This window comes from Filicampus tigris, chromosome 10 (genome assembly GCF_054856515.1).
Source record: "Filicampus tigris isolate MCC_2025a chromosome 10, RoL_Ftig_1.0, whole genome shotgun sequence".
NCBI classification, from domain to species: domain Eukaryota; kingdom Metazoa; phylum Chordata; class Actinopteri; order Syngnathiformes; family Syngnathidae; genus Filicampus; species Filicampus tigris.
The window spans coordinates 2,889,757-2,910,909 of NC_141226.1; the positions used below are offsets into that span (position 1 = coordinate 2,889,757).

The 21,153-nt window shown below is 40.6% G+C and overlaps 1 protein-coding gene and 1 long non-coding RNA gene across 3 annotated transcripts in view; one reads left to right on the forward strand and one right to left on the reverse strand.

The window, feature by feature from the left end:
• Nucleotides 1–2,925, reverse strand: part of LOC147140395 (uncharacterized) — a 31,758-nt gene extending 28,833 nt beyond the window's left edge. Inside the window, exon 1 of one of the 2 annotated variants that reach the window (XR_015088377.1) lies at nt 2,795–2,925. This is a non-coding gene — a long non-coding RNA (uncharacterized LOC147140395). Of the gene's footprint in view, nt 1–2,264; nt 2,460–2,794 lie in introns of those variants that run through there. The other variant, XR_015088376.1, reaches the window with a different exon arrangement.
• Nucleotides 929–7,626, forward strand: LOC147140399 (uncharacterized). Its single transcript, XM_086043034.1, has 2 exons — nt 929–1,344; nt 6,214–7,626. The coding sequence occupies exons 1-2, from the start codon at nt 1,242–1,244 to the stop codon at nt 7,506–7,508; spliced, it is 1,398 nt and encodes a 465-aa protein (XP_085899160.1). The 5' UTR covers nt 929–1,241; the 3' UTR covers nt 7,509–7,626.
• The last annotated feature ends 13,527 nt before the right edge of the window (nt 7,627–21,153 follow it).

A 21,153-nucleotide genomic window follows, 5' to 3' on the forward strand; every position in this document is an offset into this window, starting at 1 on the left:
TCTCTGACTTTCATTACCAGGTACTACTTTATTGCAAACTAATCTTTAAACATAATTTTACACCACATAACTATCCAATATGGAATAATAGATATATAACCATCAACAGAAGATCTATTTTTATTCAAGATTGGTTGTCTAAAGGTATATGGGCGACTCGCCACTTTTTGAATGAAGAGGGTAATATTCTACTACATGCTGATTTTTGTGAGAAATTTCAAATCCATTGTGCCAAGAAGAAATACAATCAAATAGTAAAAGCTATTCCATTATCTCTTTTTTCTATGGTGTAACAAGATATATATTATTACACCTAATTTGAAACAACTCTGAATTGTAATGGCATTGACTTTTGTAATTGAGTGAGTGGTACAAAGTGTAATAACAAATTTCTAGGACATTATTTGCAAAATGGTAATTTCCCGAACTTTGTAAATATATTATATCTTAAAAGATTTTAATTTTTTTTAAAGAAGAAATTAAGATCAGATTAATTACTAGATCAAGTACCTTTCTTTTCGGATCCCATTTAAGATGAAGAAAACCCTTTTTTTTTTTGTATTTGTACCTGCCGTTTTATTGTAACACTGCGGTGCTCTATTTGTTTGTATTTGACATTTGTTGAAACTATTTTGTTGAAATCTAATAAAAACAACAGACACACATGCACAGCGTGATGATCGGTGAAATAAAAATAAAATGGGGCACATATTATTGTATCTGTGGGACCGAAAGGTATACAAGACTGTTTTATTTACTCAACTTGAACAAATGTATTAAAAACTTAACAATACAGTAATGAAAACGTCGTAAATGAATAGATACAACACTATTTAAAAGCGTTTTGTCTTTTTTGTTCATTGTCCTTTGTATTTTCCTTTTACAATTAGACTCCTATTGCCACGAGGTTTGTCCAGAAGATGTTGCCGTACATCGTTGGCTGCAGCTGGACCTCCGCATTCCATACTACTATTCGCGCCTCACACACACAGCCCTAAAGTAAAACAATCAGACAAAAATGTAACCCTTCTTCTCGAATTACAGCTAAACGCACTTTGGACTCGATGCAGGACGTCCATCATTACGTTATTGGACAATGACATAATTCGCACAAGCTTCTTGGCCTATCTTATCTTACTTAGCCTAGCTTGCTAGCCTTTTACAAAGTGACGCGTTTGTGATTAACACATCGCTCATCGGAGATTAAGTGTGATCGGAAATTGTTGTGATTGTCGTGGGAAATGTGTGCAAGAAGGACAGCAGAGTACGTGAAGGACCTTTGTGGAATAAAAGAGGACAACGACGCTGTTTTCAGGAATTCTCCAGTTGGCTCACGCAAAGCAGGTTTGGTGACTTAGTATAGATCATTCATTTTAAAAACTCACTATTAATTTCAACAATATGAAAAAAATAAGATCCATCACATCAACGTAATTATTTTTTATATAATCGTAGGTGAAGTAATCTGTAATTATTTTACATAGGGCGTTCCACCCTACAGGAGGCTGCCATGTTTCGCTGCCATCTTTGTGCAACGGATTTCCAAAGGGGACAAACTTAGTGAACGTAGTTCCTAGGCATCATGACTACTGCTTGTGTAAAGAATGCTATGGACTATATGCACGCAGCACTTCCGCGTTCGATGTTGTAAGCCTTTAAAGCTTCCAGTGCAGGGAAGACACTGTAGCAGAGTGCGCTGTTCATGTGTTGTAACTGTAGCCCTACGTCTGTAACCGACTCAATAAGAAGAGGGACCACTCCTTTAACACTAGGACCACCCGAATTCTAAAACTACTTAGATCTCCTAGAGCCGTCAATTTTCTGTAATAAGACAGTCTACAATGTTTAATGCGTGTGTAAATAAAACCTGAATGTGGCTCAATGCTGGCAAAAACCACGATCAATCGCCAATGGCGATTACTTTGATGTTTTCATAGATTAAAGTGGGCATGAGTGGAGATGTGCATGTGAATTTTGGTGGCAATTGGTCATACTTTTCTAACATTAAGCCACGTTAAGCTTTTTGACATGAAGGGTTTAGACCGTCCCATTGACGGCTTGTGCTTTGGCAAAGACATCATCGCCTAAAATGGTTATTACTCGCTTTTTGAGTAGCTATTAAAGGAATTTTATTTATTAAAAGTCTGTTATGTTATAGGGCTGGTCCGATAATTCAATATCGATATGTATTGCGATTGACACGTGATCGATACCAATAGAAAATGCCTTCGATAAAACGTTCAATAGAAAAAAGAAAAACAAACCCGATCGCAGCATGGTGCGTGATGTAGGCAGCCCGCCCCCGCTGCCAAACAAGAAGAAGCGTTTAAACCAAAGGAGAAGCAGCTTTTAAACCAACGAGGAAGAAGCATTTAAACCAACAAGAAGAAGCTGTTAACTCAACGAAGCATGCTCGCGGGCCCGGCATCCGTGCGCTACGCTCGCGGGCCCGGCGTCCGTGCGCTACGCTCGCGGGCCCGAGCGCATTATTACATCAGCAGGCGCTGCTCATCAAAGCGCAGTAACACCGTGTAGAACCTATTATCATGGTAAGCACACAGCAGTGCTAGCTTGATGTACTGTCATGTCACCTCTTCTTCACGAATACGCGCGCAACCACACACATAAACATAATCCAGAAAAATACCCCAAATCGTTGACAATTGATAGAAATTCTCTGAAGTAAAACTGCTTCAAAACAATGGCGCTCTGCATGACCGGAAGGTGTGTTGCCCTACGAGGTTTTACTGGAAATACGTCACACCCATTCCGTGGATATAGTCCATACACTTACTTCATGACTTGAGGGAATACTATGTCGTTTGTGATGATATTTTGCTTGCACCTCTGCTGAAGAAACTGTTGGTAGGCTTGCGACATGTGGTCTCTCGGAGGCACCGTACTGCGTGTGCTTCAAAATGCACGTGCATCTTAGGTCGTTGCATTCTATTAGTTGACCACTAGATGGCACTGAATTCTACAAATTGTCCGTTTAAGGCTTCTTTATACTCCCGCGGGTGACGTCCACGATGTCACGCGCTTTTTGCCTTTATACTCATGCGCAACCCACACGTTGTTTTGAAAATGTGTTGCAGTTTCACTCCAAGTCGGCGAGCGTAGCTACGGCTGTTACTTACGAGGAATTTCCTCTGCCTTTGGTGGCCAATTAATCATCCAGGTCCCTTTGTTGTAGCAGGCACGATATCCATTGTTGTCGCTGTCGTTTTGATCGTTGCCCGGCAGTAAAAACACCAACCGGAATTGACTCGCGGATGTTGACGCGGGAGTAAAAATAGAATACAAATTAGACTTCACTTTATTGATCCTTTGAGATGACTCCCTTCGGGAAATTAAAATTCCAGCAGCACATGATAAGAGCGCACGATAGGACAGCAGCAATAAATATGATAAAGAGGTCAGGGTAATCCTTAAGAATGAAAAGGAAGAATAAAAATGCAAAAGGCTTGAATTTCACATATTTAAAAGTTCATTTTGTCCTTGACATAAGAATATTCAAGAGTAAAGTGTTCAATGTGCTTATGAATGGGCATGAGACAATGACAGTTTTGAGTAGTTGAGTTTTAGTGGGCGAATTCTAAGTTTTGAAATCAATTAGTTGTTTTCTTAATCATGATTTTAATTTCAATCAAAATAATCGTGATTATTATTTTTTCCATCATTGTCCAGCCCTCTCAAAGATGCTTTACCAAATAAAGGGAAAAACACTGGCAACAAAAACGTAAATAGAGACAACATAACACCAAGAGAACATTATAGAATGAAAGGGTTTGAGCATGTAGGTTTTGAGGAGAGATTGAAAGTTAAGGTAAATATAGGGGTATATTTAAACACTGGGTGGCACCCACGTAAACTTGAACACAGCTCCGTATATAAACAGCGCCATTTTGCAGTGCAGCCTGCGTGACACGCTATGCGACAGTACACATCTGCCGCATTAACGTTGTGTATTTCATTCCTACGCCCAAAACGAATTCCAATTTCATCCTGAAAATTGATGTAGATTAGGGTTGCTCCATTATGAAAAAAAAACATTTCCGGTAATCAGGGTCATTTTGGTAATAATTTAAATCACGATTATTCCTACGATCATTTATTTTTTGGTACAAAACAAGAAAATGCTTGAACGTAAATAATATAACGACAAATAAAATTCTTTGAAACACGATAATTAAATAAATTCCAAACAAAGCGTATAAATGTAGTTATACTTTTTTTTTAACAAGGTGCAAATGTTTGATTTCCTTGAGTGTAAACAAAGAGTGCGTTGGATATAAATGCATATTAATAATCGTTTTTTTACAATTATGCCAATTTTGTAATCATGGAGACCAATAATCGTAACTGCAATTGAATTTCGATTAATTGTACAGCCCAACTGTAGATATGGACTGGAAAGCGACTTTGCCCCTGGTTGACTTATTTTTCCCGATAACAACAAATAAGCGGGACGGGACTGTCATAAAAGGCCAGCCTACGAGCCTCTAATGCACTTCTACAGTATTTCAACTAGTATTGTTCCGATACCACTTTTGGGCCCCGATACCGATTCCGCGACCTGGCTGTGCAGTATCGGCCGATGCCGATACTGTACCGATACCTCTCCGTTTGAAACAAATCCAAAATAAGCGCAATTTTTTTGTAATTCTAAAGAATTGCACTCACTTGGATGTAAAATTATTCATATTTAAATCATCACTTGCGAAGTATCCGTAGTAACATATTCACACAAAATACATATGTTGAATAAACAGCCTATTTTTATAGCTCTTCGTGCTTGTGAGAGTGACACATGGGATACATACTGTATTCACATGAATGTACATTTATAATAAAGCAAGGCGCAGCATTTGTACTTCTAAAATATATTCAGTGACTCTAACCGACCCCCCAATGCGTGACGTCACATTTGTATGCTGCCAGAGGGGCAGGCGGTCGAGTGAGAGAGATAACAGAAGTCCGTTATGTGTTTCTAAAAATGGTTAACACCTGTACTGTTTATGGTTGCTCTAATCGGTCAACTAGAGATTTTATTTTGTGATATCGGCAGTGATTCAAATTAACCGGAGGCAAAAACTAAGTTGTTTGAGGGCAGACGCGTACAATGGCTGTAAAATCTTCAACGTGACCACTTAACACCATCACAACATACAAGGTTATGATCTGATGACTTTATATCAGTTATTGTTTTCTTTTTACTTTTCATTCAAGATTTAGTTCGCACTGCTGTTCAACATTAATCTATTAATTATATAGCAATATAAAATTTCATATACTGTACATTGATAGAACATTATAGAACATTTTGCTGAGCGATGTGTAAACAAACTCTCTTTGTTAGCAGTTAGCAAGCTAGGGCAAGCTCGAAAAGCTTCGACGGGTCATAAAGATGAGTTTATCTGGACACAAACCATTTAATGAAAGACGTTTTACACCATTAAACTAGTGATCGATGTACTGTGTCAAACAAAAGCAACATACTTTGCTACGAGACAAAGATCCAGCCGACATGCCCCCAAAGTAATTGCAGGCTCTTGATAGCATCAAAGTCCCCCCAAGCAATTGCCTCCAATGTGGCGATGTATGTCCTTATAGCGACCTTTTTCACCAAACTAGACATAAGTAGACCGATGACCAATAACGCTAATAATGGATAAGGCTTCTCCTCATATTTTCCTTCCGCATGCGGCTCGCAAAAATGCGCGCTGCATTCAAATAATGATACCAGTATCGATTTTCGCATCAGCGTTTTATTTGTTATTACCGGCCGATCCGATACCAGCGTTTTAATGCGGTATCGGAAGACCACCCGATACCAGTATCGGTATCGGAACAACACTAATTACAACACCCGTTTATGATTTGTAATTTGTAATTGATTGCCCCTGCTGGAGACAGCATTTTGTAAACATGGAAAACATTTTTAGATATTTTTTGCCCTGTGACAAGATATACACAATTGACAAATGTGCAGAGAGCCACTATATTATCATTATTTGTGCTTTGGTTTTTGTGTAACCATTTTTTTTTTTTTACACATTTTTATTTTTATTTAGAATAAATCTTCACTCTGTTGTTTTGCTCATCTGGTTCGCAGAAGACCTTAAATCTAAATGTAATTTATAATACACACCATCAAAGTCACAACATGAAAATAAACATGTTTTGTTTTGTTATTTTATTCTTGTATTGCAGACATCGCAGAGGATCTCGTTACCAAGCGGCTGGAGTCAGAATCCCCACACATTAAGGAGGAAGTGAAGGATGAAGAGCCCCCATACATTAAAGAAGAGGAGCTGGAGCCATTGAATCCTCACGTTAAAGAGGAAGAGCAGTGGCAGCCTCCACACATGAAAGAGAAAGAAGAGCATCCTATATCCATATTGCCTTTGACTGGTGTCAGTTTGAAGAGTGAAGATGAAGGTCAAAGTGAGGCAATCCTAGGGCTGAAGCTGCCAAGCAGCAGCAGCAGCAGCAGTTCATGTCGACAAATGACTACAGAAGGTAATGGAGACCACTGTGGAGGATCACAAGCAGACGGCCTTTTAGCTCCACTATCAGGCAGTGACGACACAAGATCGCGCTCTCCCCACGATTATGAGGATGATGATTATGAACAATCAGAAGGTGATTTGGCATGTAGCACTGACAAAAAACGCTGGAAATGTTTCCAATGTGGAAAAACCTTTGATTATAAGAGCTTGTTGAGAAGTCACATGATTGGCCACAATGGTGAAAAACCTTTTGCTTGCTCAGTTTGTGGTCAAAAATTTTCTCGAAGAATTCATTTGACAGTACACACAAGAACACACACTGGTGAGAAACCTTTTGTCTGCTCAATTTGCGGTCAAACGTTTTCTCAAATAAGTAATTTGACAAGTCACACACGAACGCACACTGGAGAGAAACCTTTTGCCTGCTCAATTTGCGGTCAACAATTCTCCCAGAAGGGGAGTTTAGGAAGTCATGCAAGAACCCACACTGGTGAGAAACAGTTTGCCTGCTTAGTTTGCGGTAAAAGATTTTCTCAAAGAAGTAATTTGACAGTGCACACAAGAACACACACTGGAGAGAAACCTTTTGCGTGTACAAGCTGTGACCAAAGATTCTCTCACAAGGTAAGCTTAAGAAATCACTTAAGTACACACAGTGGTGAAAAACCGTTTGCCTGCTTAGTTTGCGGTCAGAGATTCCCTCAGAAGGGGAGCTTATTGCAACACGCAAGAACCCACACTGGTGAGAAACCTTTTGCCTGTCCAGATTGTGACCAAAGATTTTCTGATAAGGGGAGCTTAAGAAGACATACAAGGATACACACTGGTGAGAAACCTTTTGCCTGCTCTGTTTGCGGACAAAGATTCTCTCAAAGTAGTAATTTGACAAAACACGCAAGAACACACACTGGTGAGAGACCTTTTGTCTGCTCAGTTTGCGGTCAAAGATTCGCTAGGAAGGCAAACTTAATACAACACAAGAACACACACAGATGAGAAACCTTTTGCCTGCTCAGTTTACAGTTAAAGCGGAAGTCAACCCAAACATATTTTTTTCAAGAATATGTCCCCAGCAGGCCCACTAGTTGAAACACAGCATTCTGATTAATTCTGTATTTGTGGAATAAGTGTTAATCCACTAATTTTTAGCCATCTCAGGGGGCGGCCATTTTTGTCTTCTGTCGACTGAAAATGACATCACAACTGCTTACAACGACCAATCACGGCTCAGATTCAGAAAACAGGTCAGCCGTGATTGGTCGTTGTGATGTAATTTTCAGTCGACAGAAGACAAAATGGCCGCCCCCTGAGATGGCTAAAAACGGGTGCATTTTGCTGGTTAACTTATATTCCACAAATGCAAAATTAATAAGAAAGCCGTGTTTCAACTAGTGGGCCTGCTCGCAACATATTCTTGAAAAAAATGTTAGGGTTGACTTACGCTTTTAAGAGTCTCTTGGAAGGCAAACGTCAGAGGTGGGCATGGTCAATCCATCACTAAGTTCCCGCCAGTATTTCAGGCTGACCCCTGTGGGCCCAGTCCATCCATTGTCGACGACATTGAGAACATCATTTCCATGTCACACAGCCAAATAATGAAAATTAAAAAAAAAAAAAAAACAGACACACGCACACAGTGTGGTCGGTGAAATAAAAACTGTGGGACACTGGTCATTGCGGTCTGTGGGACTGAAACACTTTCTTTTATTTTTTTTATTTTGATTTATTTGGCCGCGTGTCAGGTGTGTAGCTTCTGCATGTGGCGTGGTACTGGTAAGTCTCCTCGATGCCGTTTGACCGACTCGGACCGACTGGGCAGGCCTGACATACTGACGAAAGCTCACTGACGGACTAAAGCACTGACAAATGCCTACCTCAGGCAAACACCATACAACACACAAGAAAACACATTGGTCAACACCTTTTGCTCGGCCCAGTTTGTGGTAAAAAAAAATGACCTGCGGATGTCATTTGCCAACATGCACACAAAAGGTTTCTCTCTGCTCATTTGCGGTTGGAGATTATGTCAGAGGTCATTTTACAATACAAGTACTCACTCTCGCCAGAAGCATATACGTAGAATACAGTAAGTCACCAAAGCAGTGGCATACGTAAGGTCTAAAAGAAAAATAATCCATCAAAAAGTTAACTGTTCAAAGATGGAGAAACTGAATTGGTCAGAGGTCACTAATGTGGTTCTCATGGACATCAGGTAGCCCCCAAGTACCTCATGAGTACCCCGTGGGCCTGGTCTAAAAATAGCTCACAAGTGATGGGACATTGTGATGTCCTAGGAATGTTGTGGAAGTAATCATTTGAAAATGTAAACTAGCAGACATGTATAGGAATTAAGTGATGCATATTGCTATTTATCTGTGTATATCAATTACTGATAATAACATGACATAATTAAAGGCGATATGAGCAGATTTGCTATTTCAGATGTAGGGCTCGGCGTTATATTGTTATCGTATCATCATCGAGGAATAAACATTTAAGACAGGGGTAGCCAACCACTCAAAGGCCAAGAGTCACAATTTTGTCTGTGTTAATACAAAGAGCCACAGTATAGATATGCCATTATATGCATATAATGATCCCTCATACCCCCTTACTCCCTAACACCTGTTTGCATGTTTTGACAAACTTCCGTTCATTGTGCTGTATACCTTTTTATATATATGTATACCATATTATGTGGGGAGCCCCAAAACGTGATCCTTTAAAAAAAAAAAAACAATGCTTAGTCTTCACTGAACCCATAGTTATATATTTATCGTATTGCTATCGACATATCTGGGATGAATATTGAGATATGGAATGCTAGCCATATCGTACAGCCCTAGTCAGGTGTATCTAATTGGTAGCCCTTCGCATTAATCAGTACTCAAAAAGTAGCTCTCGGTTTTAATAAGGCTGGTGACCCCTGTAATAGGTAATCATTAGAGATAGACCGATACGTTTTTTTCAGGACCCATGCCAGTACCAATTGTTAGTAGTAATGGAGGCCGAAAACCGATATTTGGAGCCTGTAATCATTTTCAGTAAAAAGGAAAATATTGGTGTCAAAATCTAAAAATTAAAAAATTGTTGAAACATCTTTAAGCATAGTGTCGCTGTCATGTAATAAACACTTATCTCCTTTTTTTTTTCATTATCTTATTTTTACCTGAATCATGTTTCCGCGTTACAGAAATCGCATTAACGTGAAATTTTTTAAAGTTTCCAAAATTGGAGGTATGTGTTTTTCACAGGACAGCGGTGATATGTTCATTGAACAGTTTTTTTTTAGATTTCCATTATGTTTATTTATTTTTTTATTACTATTATAAATTATTGACAGTATAGATCTTTGTTGTAAAACTCTAACAAAGTTCAGGGAGCTCCCAGCATGTCTTAAAAAGTTAAATGGATCTTAAAACAATTGCCCCCTATAGTTTTCTACAGATAATAAAGTTCTCCAAAATTTCAAAATCACAGAAATGTTAAAATTTCACTTATCTTTGTTTTGATTTCAAACAAAAACACAAGGTGCCAAATGATCCCAGGGTCAGCAGAATCTCTTATAAAGTTAACTGAAATTTTGAATAAATAGTTCATTGTAGTTAAACGGATGGTGGGGCCGGGATGGCCACGTTTTCACTAACAAGTTCATTTTATATATTTTTTGATAAGGAAAATGAAAAAAGTTGTCATTTTCTATTTTATCAATAAATTTGGGAGAAATTAGGAAAAAAGTGACTCTATGAATAACACCCCTTGTTAATGAGCAGAATGGCCGCGCCCCCTACCGTTCTGTCCTTGTTTGGCCGGAATCACGCGAGGGGCCGATTCCAAACTCTCCATTGGAAATCATTGTACTTTCATTGCTTATAACGTCCAAAAACGGTGATCAATTGGCACCAAAATTTATGTGGACATCTCTACTAATGCCCACTTAAACAAATCAAAAGGCGTAACCTCTCTGTGGCTGATTTTTATGAGAATGAGGAAATGAGGAACTCAGCAGAGCTACATAGGCTGGAACCAGCGCACACTGCCCCTTTGCTTAAAAAAAATAAAAAATAAAAAAAAAAGAACACTGCTTCTTTGCTGATCACGGTTAGGACGGGCGAGGCATAAACACCAGTAGGATATTTACAGAGACTGAAGTGGAAATGAGACGTGCACATTTATTTGGATGCCCCAGATTTTCGACTTACAACACGCCGTCCAATTTGGAAGGTAACAGCCGAAATGTCACGTTCCAATGCGGCCACACTCTCGGCTGTGCAGTCAGCCTCGCTGGAACTTTTCGTTCGCTGTTCGATGAGGTCTTTTGTCACTCTAAAGCCGCTTCACTCGGGCAGAAGGGGGCTGCAAGCAAAAAGCAGAGACACTGCGCGCGACTGCTTGCGAGGCGACATGAAGACACAGGCTCATCTTCACCTCCACACGCTGGGCAGACAGTAAGGAGCTAATGTTGTGCTAACGCCTTTTGTTTTAACGGTATGAAGCTAGTTGTTGCTAAACTTCCGCTGTCCCAATCCTACGTTTAACCGGAGAGGGAAGCGGGGGGTTCCAATCTGCCTGCTGCTGCTGCAAGCCACATCTCTCTCCCTCCTGAGACACGAGTTTAGCGTCGCTAAATGTCCGAAATATAACCAGTCGGGGTTCGTGTGCGCATTCATGCTCTTGTTCGCTTCAGCTTGTGAAAGTGGAGCCACGGTATTTTTGATTTTGTGGAGGTGATCATGATGAGATCACGTTTTATGTCAATAAATCCAAACTATTGTGCAGAACACTTTTATATTTTCACAGGTTGAAGTGGACAAGAGTAGTAATGTGCATCTACATTTTGGTGGCGATCGGTCACCAATCGCCACCTGTTTTAGACAACAGAACTGACAAAGCGAGCAATATTACCACGCATGCCTTCCACGCGTAACGTAGACCGCTGAGACCGAAAACATAATATTTGGGGTGTGGAAATTTAAACTAATCACAAAAAAAGATCTTAAATCACTACAGTCTTTTGAGGTGGGCATTTTAGTACTAATGTCATTTTTACATGCAAACCTATAATATAAGTGCCAATGTTAAGCTCACCTAAGTGTCCCTTTAACAGTTTTAAATTGATTTATTACTGTCCATCAGATTAAAAAAAAAAAGGCCAAACAGATACTCGTCAAAATGCAGAATATTGGCGCCGACAGTCGGTCTGACCGATAATCAGTCTATCCCTAGTAATCATGCCTAGATGTAACTTGAGACGTAGGTGGTGCTCCCTGAATTTGCGTCTCCAAAAAGACATAAAAGAGCTGGCCTTTTTCTCTCCTCTCTACTAACTACTTTCTTTTCCACCACCACAACTTTTGCCACGTTACTTGTAACCTCCTACTGTCTTTTTGGCAATCTGGCCCAGCCGCTCTCACTCCGCCATCACGACCACGTGACAGGCTCTTTTTGCAAGACCACACTCTGCTATGGTCGGGTTGGACAAGCTGTGACAAAACCCCTTTTTGGTACATTTGTACCTATAGTGCAATCAAAAGGTGCGCCTCCACCGCCGCAGTTCCTCAGCAACAGAGTTGCGCCAAGTAACCCGCCGAGGCAGCGAGCCCACAATTTCTCTCTTCGCTTTCCTGCCCTTTTTTTTTTTTTTAAACTTTTCCATGCCATGCTGGTCCTCCAACACCTGCCTGAGAGGTTGAAATCCAGGACAACTTCCCACTTCTCAACTCAGTTTGGCCAAAAAGTCGACAAATTGTAAGTCCAACGTTTTCAGAATTTACCAGGTTGTGTACAAAATAGTGCATAATAAATTGGGGTTAGTTGATGGGTCAACCTTACATACAATACTGTATATTAGCACATAAGCAGTCACCTCCTGCTGAGATGATTTGATTTTCCTTCATTTTGTTTCGTTTAGTTATATTTTTTGTTTTCCAGTAGTTTAGTTTCAATTTGATCTGTTCATATTTCTATGGTGATTAACTAATAAATGTTGCACCTAATAAGACCTGGACTGTGTACTGTGTGTCTTTGAATCAAACATTTCAGCATGTTTATTAGAGAACTTTTTAGTGAAGCAACCTTTACAGATGAGAGTGATTTCACTAATGTGAGGTTTTTCACTGATATACCTTCTTAAAGCGGAAGTCAGCCCAAACATTTTGTTTCCAATATGTTCTATGCAGGCCCACTAGTTGAAACACGACAGTCTGATTAATATTGCTTTTGTGGAATATGAATTAAGCAGCAAAATCTAGCCATCTCACGAGGCGGCCATTTTGTCACTTCTGTCTACTGAAAATGACATCACAGTTGCTCAGAGCTCAGGTAATGACCAATCATGGCTCAGCTGTAGAAAACAGGCAACTATGATGTCATTTTCAGCTGACAGAAGTGACAAAATGGCCGCCCCCGGGGATGGCTAAAAACAGGTGGATTAACTCTTATTCCATTGATCAGAATGCCTTGTTTCAACTAGTGGGCCTGCAGCACATATTCTTGAAAAAAACCTTTGATGAAACATTGACTTGCAACTACTAGAATGGGACTTTTGTCATGCCCTGGGGGTGTCTATCATTTTTACAGCCAATAAGCAACTTTGAGGAGGATGGAAGCAACCCTGGCACACAAAAAAATACAAATGTCCTGAATTGCTTAACAGCATACTCACTTCCTCCTTTCGCTATAAGGACAGAAGTCAATTCGAATGTGCTATTACTGGTGTCATGGTAAAAGCCCCAAAACAAACAAAAGTATTGTTTACTAAACAAAATTAGATTCATTACCTCATCGCTATACATCTTTCACACAGCCACGGGAAATAGAAATGCAATTCAGTCCAACTTGCATGCCAGCGAGAGCTCAGGATTTCACGACACTACTCGCTGGTGCGCGTGGGAAATGCGGTTGACTCTTGTCAAAATATTACCACTTTTGTACACATGGCGCCGCCATAATGAACAAAAACTGACATATGACACAGTGTTGCTTTAAGATACTGAACTCCCAGTTGCTCCTCATTCGGTTGATGAGGTACCGTGTGAAGCACTTTGAGTACCAAAGCTAGAAAAGCGCTGTACAAGTTACAGCTCATTTACCTTCTATTATCTAATAAACTGGTGTGTGTGGTGCCCATAGGCGTCACCAGACCCCATTTACTGGGGCACGTACCCCAGTAACAATGAGCAGAAGGAAATGAAGCAAACGTATTCGTCAGGGCACGCAAAAAGAAGAAGAAAAACCCCAGTTGGATGAAGACAAGAACAAAGAGATGGTGATTAGTGTTTTATATGTTACAGAAGAAAAGTCGTGCTGCCAGTTTGTCCAAGTCTCACAATGTTGACTGCAGGTAAGTAGCTCACATTGAGACAAAACAGTACAATATTTTTGAAAATGTTTAAACAGAACAGTTGTGGTCTATTACTAACCTAAGCTGCAAGAGGTTAGTCCTGTTCTTACAATGGTCATTTCGCCTATACTAGCAGAGTAAATGCATTTGCTGTCAAATGCTAAAATTGATACCAAATCTTAATTTTTCTGTCAGCTTGGTCTGTCCAAACTGGTACTAATTTGTGTTTGGGATCATAGAAATATATTATACAAATCTCCTGGAATTTTCTGGGTAAGGCTAAATGTTACATTAAGCAAAATGTTAACATGAAGAATTGGCGTTGTTGCTGCAAATTGCTGTTCATTGTGTCAAGGCGAAGGCCTTCACACATATGTTATTCCTACAGTTTATTATTGTGTGAAGGTGAAGGCCTTCACACATGTTATTCCTACAGTTTATTATTATCATTATTATTATTATTCCTCTCTGCGGCACGGTGGTTGACTGGTTAGCACGTCCGCCTCACAGTTCAGAGGTCATGGGTTCGATCCCGGCTCCGGCCTCCCTGTGTGGAGTTTGCATGTTCTCCACGTGCCTGCGTGGGTTTCCTCCAGGTCCTTCCTCCACTATTCACCATTCATTTCCATTGGCAGATTTAACTTTTCGCATTTACACCATTCCAATTTCCACAAATTCAAGTCATTCAACTCAGTCAACTCACATTCAGCTTTTCAACACCCCCAAAATTCCTACTTTCCACACATTCAACTCATTCACACTGAAAAAACCCCACAAAAATTCACCATTCATTTCCAGTGGACCAGTGTTATTGCCCCTTCGTCTCCCCAGTGCGGCAGCCATCTTGGGCGAGGACTTTAGCTAGACTGGGGATACTCACCCCAAGGTCTCACCAGTGCGGCAGCCATCTTGGGCATGTTGTTCAAAAGTATTGGGACACTCAGAATTTTCATCCTCATGTGTTCCTGATGATGCGGGCACGTTGTTCAAAAGTATTGGGACACCCCAATTTTTCATCCCCAGGTGTCCCTAATGAAGCGGCCATGTTGTTCAAAAGTATTGGGAAACCCCGATTTTTCATCACCAGGTGTCCCTAATGAAGCGGCCATGTTGTTCAAAAATATTGGGACACCCCGATTTTTCATCCCCAGGTTCCTTCCCTCCCGATATTCCTTGTTTCCTTCCTTTCTTGCTCCCTAGTGTCCTTTCTTCTCATTTCTTCGCCTCATTCTTTCCTTTCTACTATTTTGTATTCTTACTTTGTTTTCTTTCATGCTTGTTTTCCTTGCTATCTTGGTTCCTTGCTTCCTCCCTTCCTTTGGTTCCATCATTCTTTGTTTTCCTTCTTTTTTCACCTGACTTCCTTCTTTCATTGTTTCCTTACTTCCTCTTTTCTTGTTTCTCTTCTGATTTTTTTCAAGGTCATTCAACTTCATTCTACTTCATTCAACTTCATTTCAATGCATTCCACTGTTTCCATTCAGCTTCTTTCGCCTTCACACGCAATTTCTCCAGAAATTGCATTCTCTAGTTAATTATTCTATACAGATCTCAGCATTTTAATTGGCAAACGTAGTTGTTAACTTGCATGAATATATTCAAGGAAGCTGATCAAAAATAGCATGCTCTTTTCTTCAAGGTGCTATAAAGTTTTGGGGACGACAAGAACAGCAACCTTCATTCATATCAAAATAGGACTTGGTTAAGTTTGATATGGTAGGGTAGTTGTCCCCAACCTTTTTTCCAGCACAGACCAGTTCATAGTCCGACTGATATTACATGGAGCGGCAACCATCAGTTACATTCCTGCTGTGGTGAGAACATACATTGAGGGTATATATTCCCGCCAACAGAATTTCTATTTCTGTGTTTCTAGACTAGACGCACCTTTATATAAGCCGCATCCACTCTATTTTTTAAAAAATAATAATGAAAAAAACGGTATATAAGATGCACCGAGTTATAAGCCGCACCTATCTATGTTGAAAAATGTGATATTTACTGCATTTACAGAACGATTTTGAACTGTAAATGTACATGTATGTACAGGGGTGCACATAACTGGTACGCAGGTACGCATGCGCAACAGGAATCACTGATGCGTACCTTCATTTGCGTCACGACGTGCATTTGCGTACCTGTACACACTAGTGGTGCACTGCAACGAATCATCTTTGACCCGTTTTCGGTAAGGATCAAGCATCACGGTTCAGGACGGGCACAATCCGCAAAATGGTTGGTGCATGTTCACATTAAGGCAACGTGATTAGTCTGTAATCAACAAAGGAAGTTGAAAAACCTCAACGTAAGTCGCATGTATGAGAGCGTTTTGCAAACATACTCAATGAACACACCGCCTCCGCAAAGGCTAACTTCAAAATAAAGCTTACCAAATAGTACATTGAGTCATTGATGCCAATGCCTTAGTGGACTTTTACTTTGAAATTGGCCTGCGTGGTGGAGTAATGGCTAACATGACTTCCATTTTCGAAGTTATGGCAGTTTTAACGCTTGCCACCAACACTAACGCAATGCCGTCTCGAAATCATATTCAGTCTCTAATTTAGGACGTGAACAAACCGCTGGTTAATTACGATGTCATTGTATAGTACGGTAAAAGTCTCTGGCGTTAGTGGCTAGCAGCTGTTATCATTAGCTGGTAGTTGAACATCTGTTCCTTGGCTTACAGTATTCATTTAATTTTTTGTTTCACTTGGATTATGCCACCACGTAGTATTGCTGGCTTTTGTTTGAACCGACGGGAGAGCGGCGTGAGCCTGTTTCGGTTCCCAAAGATGCGCTTTGACAAGAAAAAGAGGGACACATGTCATTGCACCTGCTGGGCAGAAGCATCACAACTCAAGTCAGTTGTATTTATACAGCACTTGAAGACAACCATTGATCGAAAGCTATTCAGAAAATAGGTAATAACTAAAATCTAGTACCCCCCCCCCACACACACACACAGTCGTCCACTCAGTCACCATCATCTGAGAGACGTATACAGTACATGTAGCAAATAAGTGCTGATGCAAAATTAATAGAGGCTACTGTCTGACAATCAATGAAAACAATACAGTTTACAATGCTGAAGTGTACCGAACTGTTTTCATCAACTGTCAATATTTCTGTGTTGAAGGTTTTAACAGATTTGTGAAAAATAATTAGCCCTCCACCTTGTTTTCAAATTTGTCACGTACATGTACAGTACGAGTCAATGAAGGCAGCATGATTGTTGAGGAGGAGTGGGCGTGTCAGGTGTGTGTGTGTGTGTGTGTGCGTGTGTGCGCGTGCGCGTGGGAGAGCGCAACCTTCCTTCCCAGGTGTCTCTCATCACGGTGTGATGGGCACTGGGCCAGCCTGATTGGCCAACGGAGAGTGAGCGGGGCTATAAAGACGGTGCCATCCGAGGTTGAAGGGAGGAGGAGCAACTCGCAGTGGCACGGCACGGCACGGCACGGCACGGCACGGCACGGCACGGCACGGCACGGCACGGCACGGCACGCCACGCCACGCCACGCCACGCCACGCCACGCCACGCACGCACGACGATCGAAACTCCGCATCTGACGAGAAGAGGAGACGTTGAAGGGAGTGCCGCGGGATCGTCTCAAAGGATGTGAACCACCGTGACCGGTCCGAGCGTAGCTGGATCCGTATAGCAGGCGAACGGTTGAATATCCGACTTCTTCATGTTAACTCGAACGGCTTTGTTAACACGCACAATGTGTTGTTGCCGCCGCTGGGTTTCCTCTTCACAAAAACAACGTCTTCCTTCCTCGTCGCCATTGTTGTGTGCCTACCTTAATAATCAATTAGGTTGGGCACTCTGAATTGACTTAGGACATAAAGCGTTATCTCTTGCTTTGTTACAACAGGTTTTCTCACAGCCACCACTCAACAATATTCCATTTCCTTTTTCTCTCTCCCGCTCCTACATCATCACGTCACGACACAACCAACATCAATACACGACACAAGGGTGCGCGTATTTTTACCTGCCTGTCTACATTGTGTGTTCCCGCATGCCAGAGTACATTTTTGTTAGTGTGTCGTGACCGTAGCCCGACTTAATAGTATGGTTTTATATTTTCAGTGAGTGCAGTGTTTTATCACGTTTGTGTAAATTTTAGCGTGCCCGAACCCCCCGCCAACCACGGTCCGGCCAACCACGGCCTTACTGACTTCTTCCCCTCTGTTCTTAATTTTTAATTTTTTTTTATTGTTGCTATTTTATATTATTTTATTGCTCAGGTCCCCTTGATTTAGTTTCTTTTACAAACCCACTTACGGTTCAATAAAACATTGTCCATGAAATCACCATTCCGTGTCCATCGTGCCGTGTCTCAAGGGTGCCAAGTGGCTATATCGGCCCGCTACATAATTTGCCAGGTACATTTTTAAGCATTAAATAGCAGAGGGCACATGTCAATCAATCAATCAATCACATTTTATTTATATAGCACTTTTCATACGTAAAAACGCAACTCAAAGTGCTTTAAAACATTCAAAGCAAAACATAGAATTATCTTCAATCAAAAGAAAAGATAAATTATTTAAAAGTTGTTGAAAGTCAAACTAAAAAGGTGTGTCTTGAGCTTCCTCTTAAAAATATCAACAGTCTCTGCAGACCTGACATCCTCTGGCAGGCTATTCCAAAGGTGAGGACCAAAACGGCTGAATGCAGCCTCGCCATGCATTTTGGTCCTCACCCTTGGAATAAATAAAAGGCCGGCGCCAGAGGACCTCAGGATCCGCGAGGGCTGGTATGATAAAAGCAAATCAGATAAATAAGATGGCCCAAGACCATTAACACATTTATAAACTAATAAAAGTACTTTAAAATTGATCCTGAAACACACAGGGAGCCAATGCAGCAATTTCAAAACTGGCGTAATGTGCTCCCGCCCTCTGGTTCTCGTCAGCACCCGAGCGGCTGAATTCTGCAGTAGTTGCAGTGGTGAAATGCTCTTTTTCGGGAGGCCAGAGAGCAGGGCATTACAGTAATCTAAACGACAGGAAATAAAGGCATGCATCAGCACTTCCGTGTTAGCCTGAGAGAGAAACAGGCGGACTCTGGCGATATTCTTAAGGTGATAAAAACCAATCTTGGTTACATTTTTAATATGAGGAATAAAACTGAGCTCAGAGTCAAAAATGACGCCAAGGTTCTTCACACAGTGTGAGGGATTAAAAATGTGTAGTTTTGGTAAAAGCTTCTCTCTCTGACCTTCGGGACCGATAACTAAAACCTCAGTCTTGTCCTGATTGAGCTGTAGGAAATTATCTGCCATCCATGACTTGATATCTAAAATGCAATTTAAAAGGGTATCAATGGGTCCTGTGTCATCAGGAGACACGGCAATATACAGCTGCGTGTCATCAGCATAGCTGTGAAAGCTGATGCCGTGTCCCCTGATGACATCCCCGAGGGGAAGCATATAAAGATTAAAAAGTAGGGGGCCTAAAATCGAACCTTGAGGAACCCCACATTTAATTTCATGAGTTTTAGAGGAACAAGTATCCATACTTACAAAGAAATATCGGTCTGTGAGATAGGAATAAAACCAGTCAAAAACAGTACCAGAGATGCCCACTAGATTTTTAAGTCTATTTAATAAAATTTGGTGATCTACTGTATCAAAAGCAGCGCTTAGATCCAGTAGCACCAAGACTGTGAGTTTTCTCACGTCTGCAGTGCACCTAATATCATTTAAAATCCTTAAAAGAGCAGTCTCCGTACTGTGGTTCATCCTAAAACCAGATTGATATTTCTCCAAAATATTATTTGTATTTAAAAAATGATTCAACTGGATGAAAACCAGTTTTTCTAAAATCTTACTTAAAAACGGTAAGTTGGATACGGGTCTGTAATTATTAAAAACGCTCGGGTCAGAACCGCTCTTCTTCAGAAGGGGCTTCACCACCGCCGTTTTAAAGGCAGCGGGGATGACGCCTGTCTGAAGAGAGCAATTGACTATATTTAAAATTTGTTCTTCAAAAAATCCATAAAATGTCTTAAAAAGAAATGTGGGAATTGGATCCAAAAGGCAGGTTGTTGGGTTTACCTGGGAGAAAACTCGAACAAGTGTCCTTGCATCAACCAGGGCAAAACTTTCCAGTGTTTCCTCATGTAAATATGATTGTCCGGGTTTATTAAAACTTGTGTTTTGACGGGCTAAAAGACTGGATCTTATGTCATCGATTTTACTTCTGAAGTGGTCTGCAAAGTCCTCACAGAGAGCATCTGTTGGTCTCTGTGGGGACTTATTAAAATCAGAACTAGTTAAAAGTTCAAAGGTGGAGAAGAGAACCCTGGGGTTGTTTTTATTGACTGTAATGAGGTTTGAGAAATAGGAAGATCTTGCCAGTTTTACTGTTTTATTGTAGGATTTCAGTTGTTCGCATAAAATTTCGTAGTGTACTGTAAGTTTACTTTTTCTCCACCTCCTCTCTGCACTCCTGCATTTTCTCTTTGATATTTTGATAGCATTGTTTCTCCACGGCGGTACAGTCTTTGTTTTTGTTGTTTTAATTAAAAGTGGAGCTACTGAATCTAATGATGATTTAAGATGTAGGTTAAAATTGTCAACAATAAGATCACAGGGTGCAGGTAAAATGTCAGCAGGAGTGCTTTTTAAGATCTCGATAAAATTTGTAGCCACCTCAGAAGATAGGTAGCGTTTCTTCACTGTTCTGACCGGGACTGCTAGATGGTTAAAACTGGCGATGTTAAAATAGACACAGTAGTGGTCTGACACTGCCAAGTCAACAACAGAGGACACACCAGCAGACAAGCCATAGGTTATAACCAAATCCAGGGTGTGTCCTCTGTTGTGAGTTGGCTGCAAGACGTGCTGTTTAAAATCCAAGCAGTTTAAAAGGTTTGAAAAATCTCTGGATAGTGGGTCCGAGATGTTGTCCATGTGTATATTAAAATCGCGAGTTATTAATATCCTGTTATAACTGGAATATAAAATGGATAAGAATTCTGAAAATTCTGTAATAAAAGAAGTGGAATGATGGGGAGGTCTATAGACGGTAATGCAGAGAATAGGGGGACTACTAAAAACAAAGGCATGGTGTTCAAACGATAAATAGCTGCTAAAAATGATCTCCTTTGATAAAAGAGTATTAATAAAAATTGATGCAGTCCCGCCTCCTCTTTTGCCATCCCTTGTAGAAAATAAAAAGTTAAAATTCGGTGGGCAAGCCTCGTTGAGAGCAACTGGAGCATCTGTACCAAGCCATGTCTCAGACAAAAGTATACCATGTAAATTATTGTCTAAAATCAGGTCG

Bases quoted from the DNA above. Each gene is read 5' to 3' on its own strand.
- LOC147140399 (XM_086043034.1), top strand. From the start codon at position 1,242: ATGTGTGCAAGAAGGACAGCAGAGTACGTGAAGGACCTTTGTGGAATA. The intron at 1,345-6,213 runs GTTTGGTGACTT...CTTGTATTGCAG, and splicing joins AGTTGGCTCACGCAAAGCAG to ACATCGCAGAGGATCTCGTT.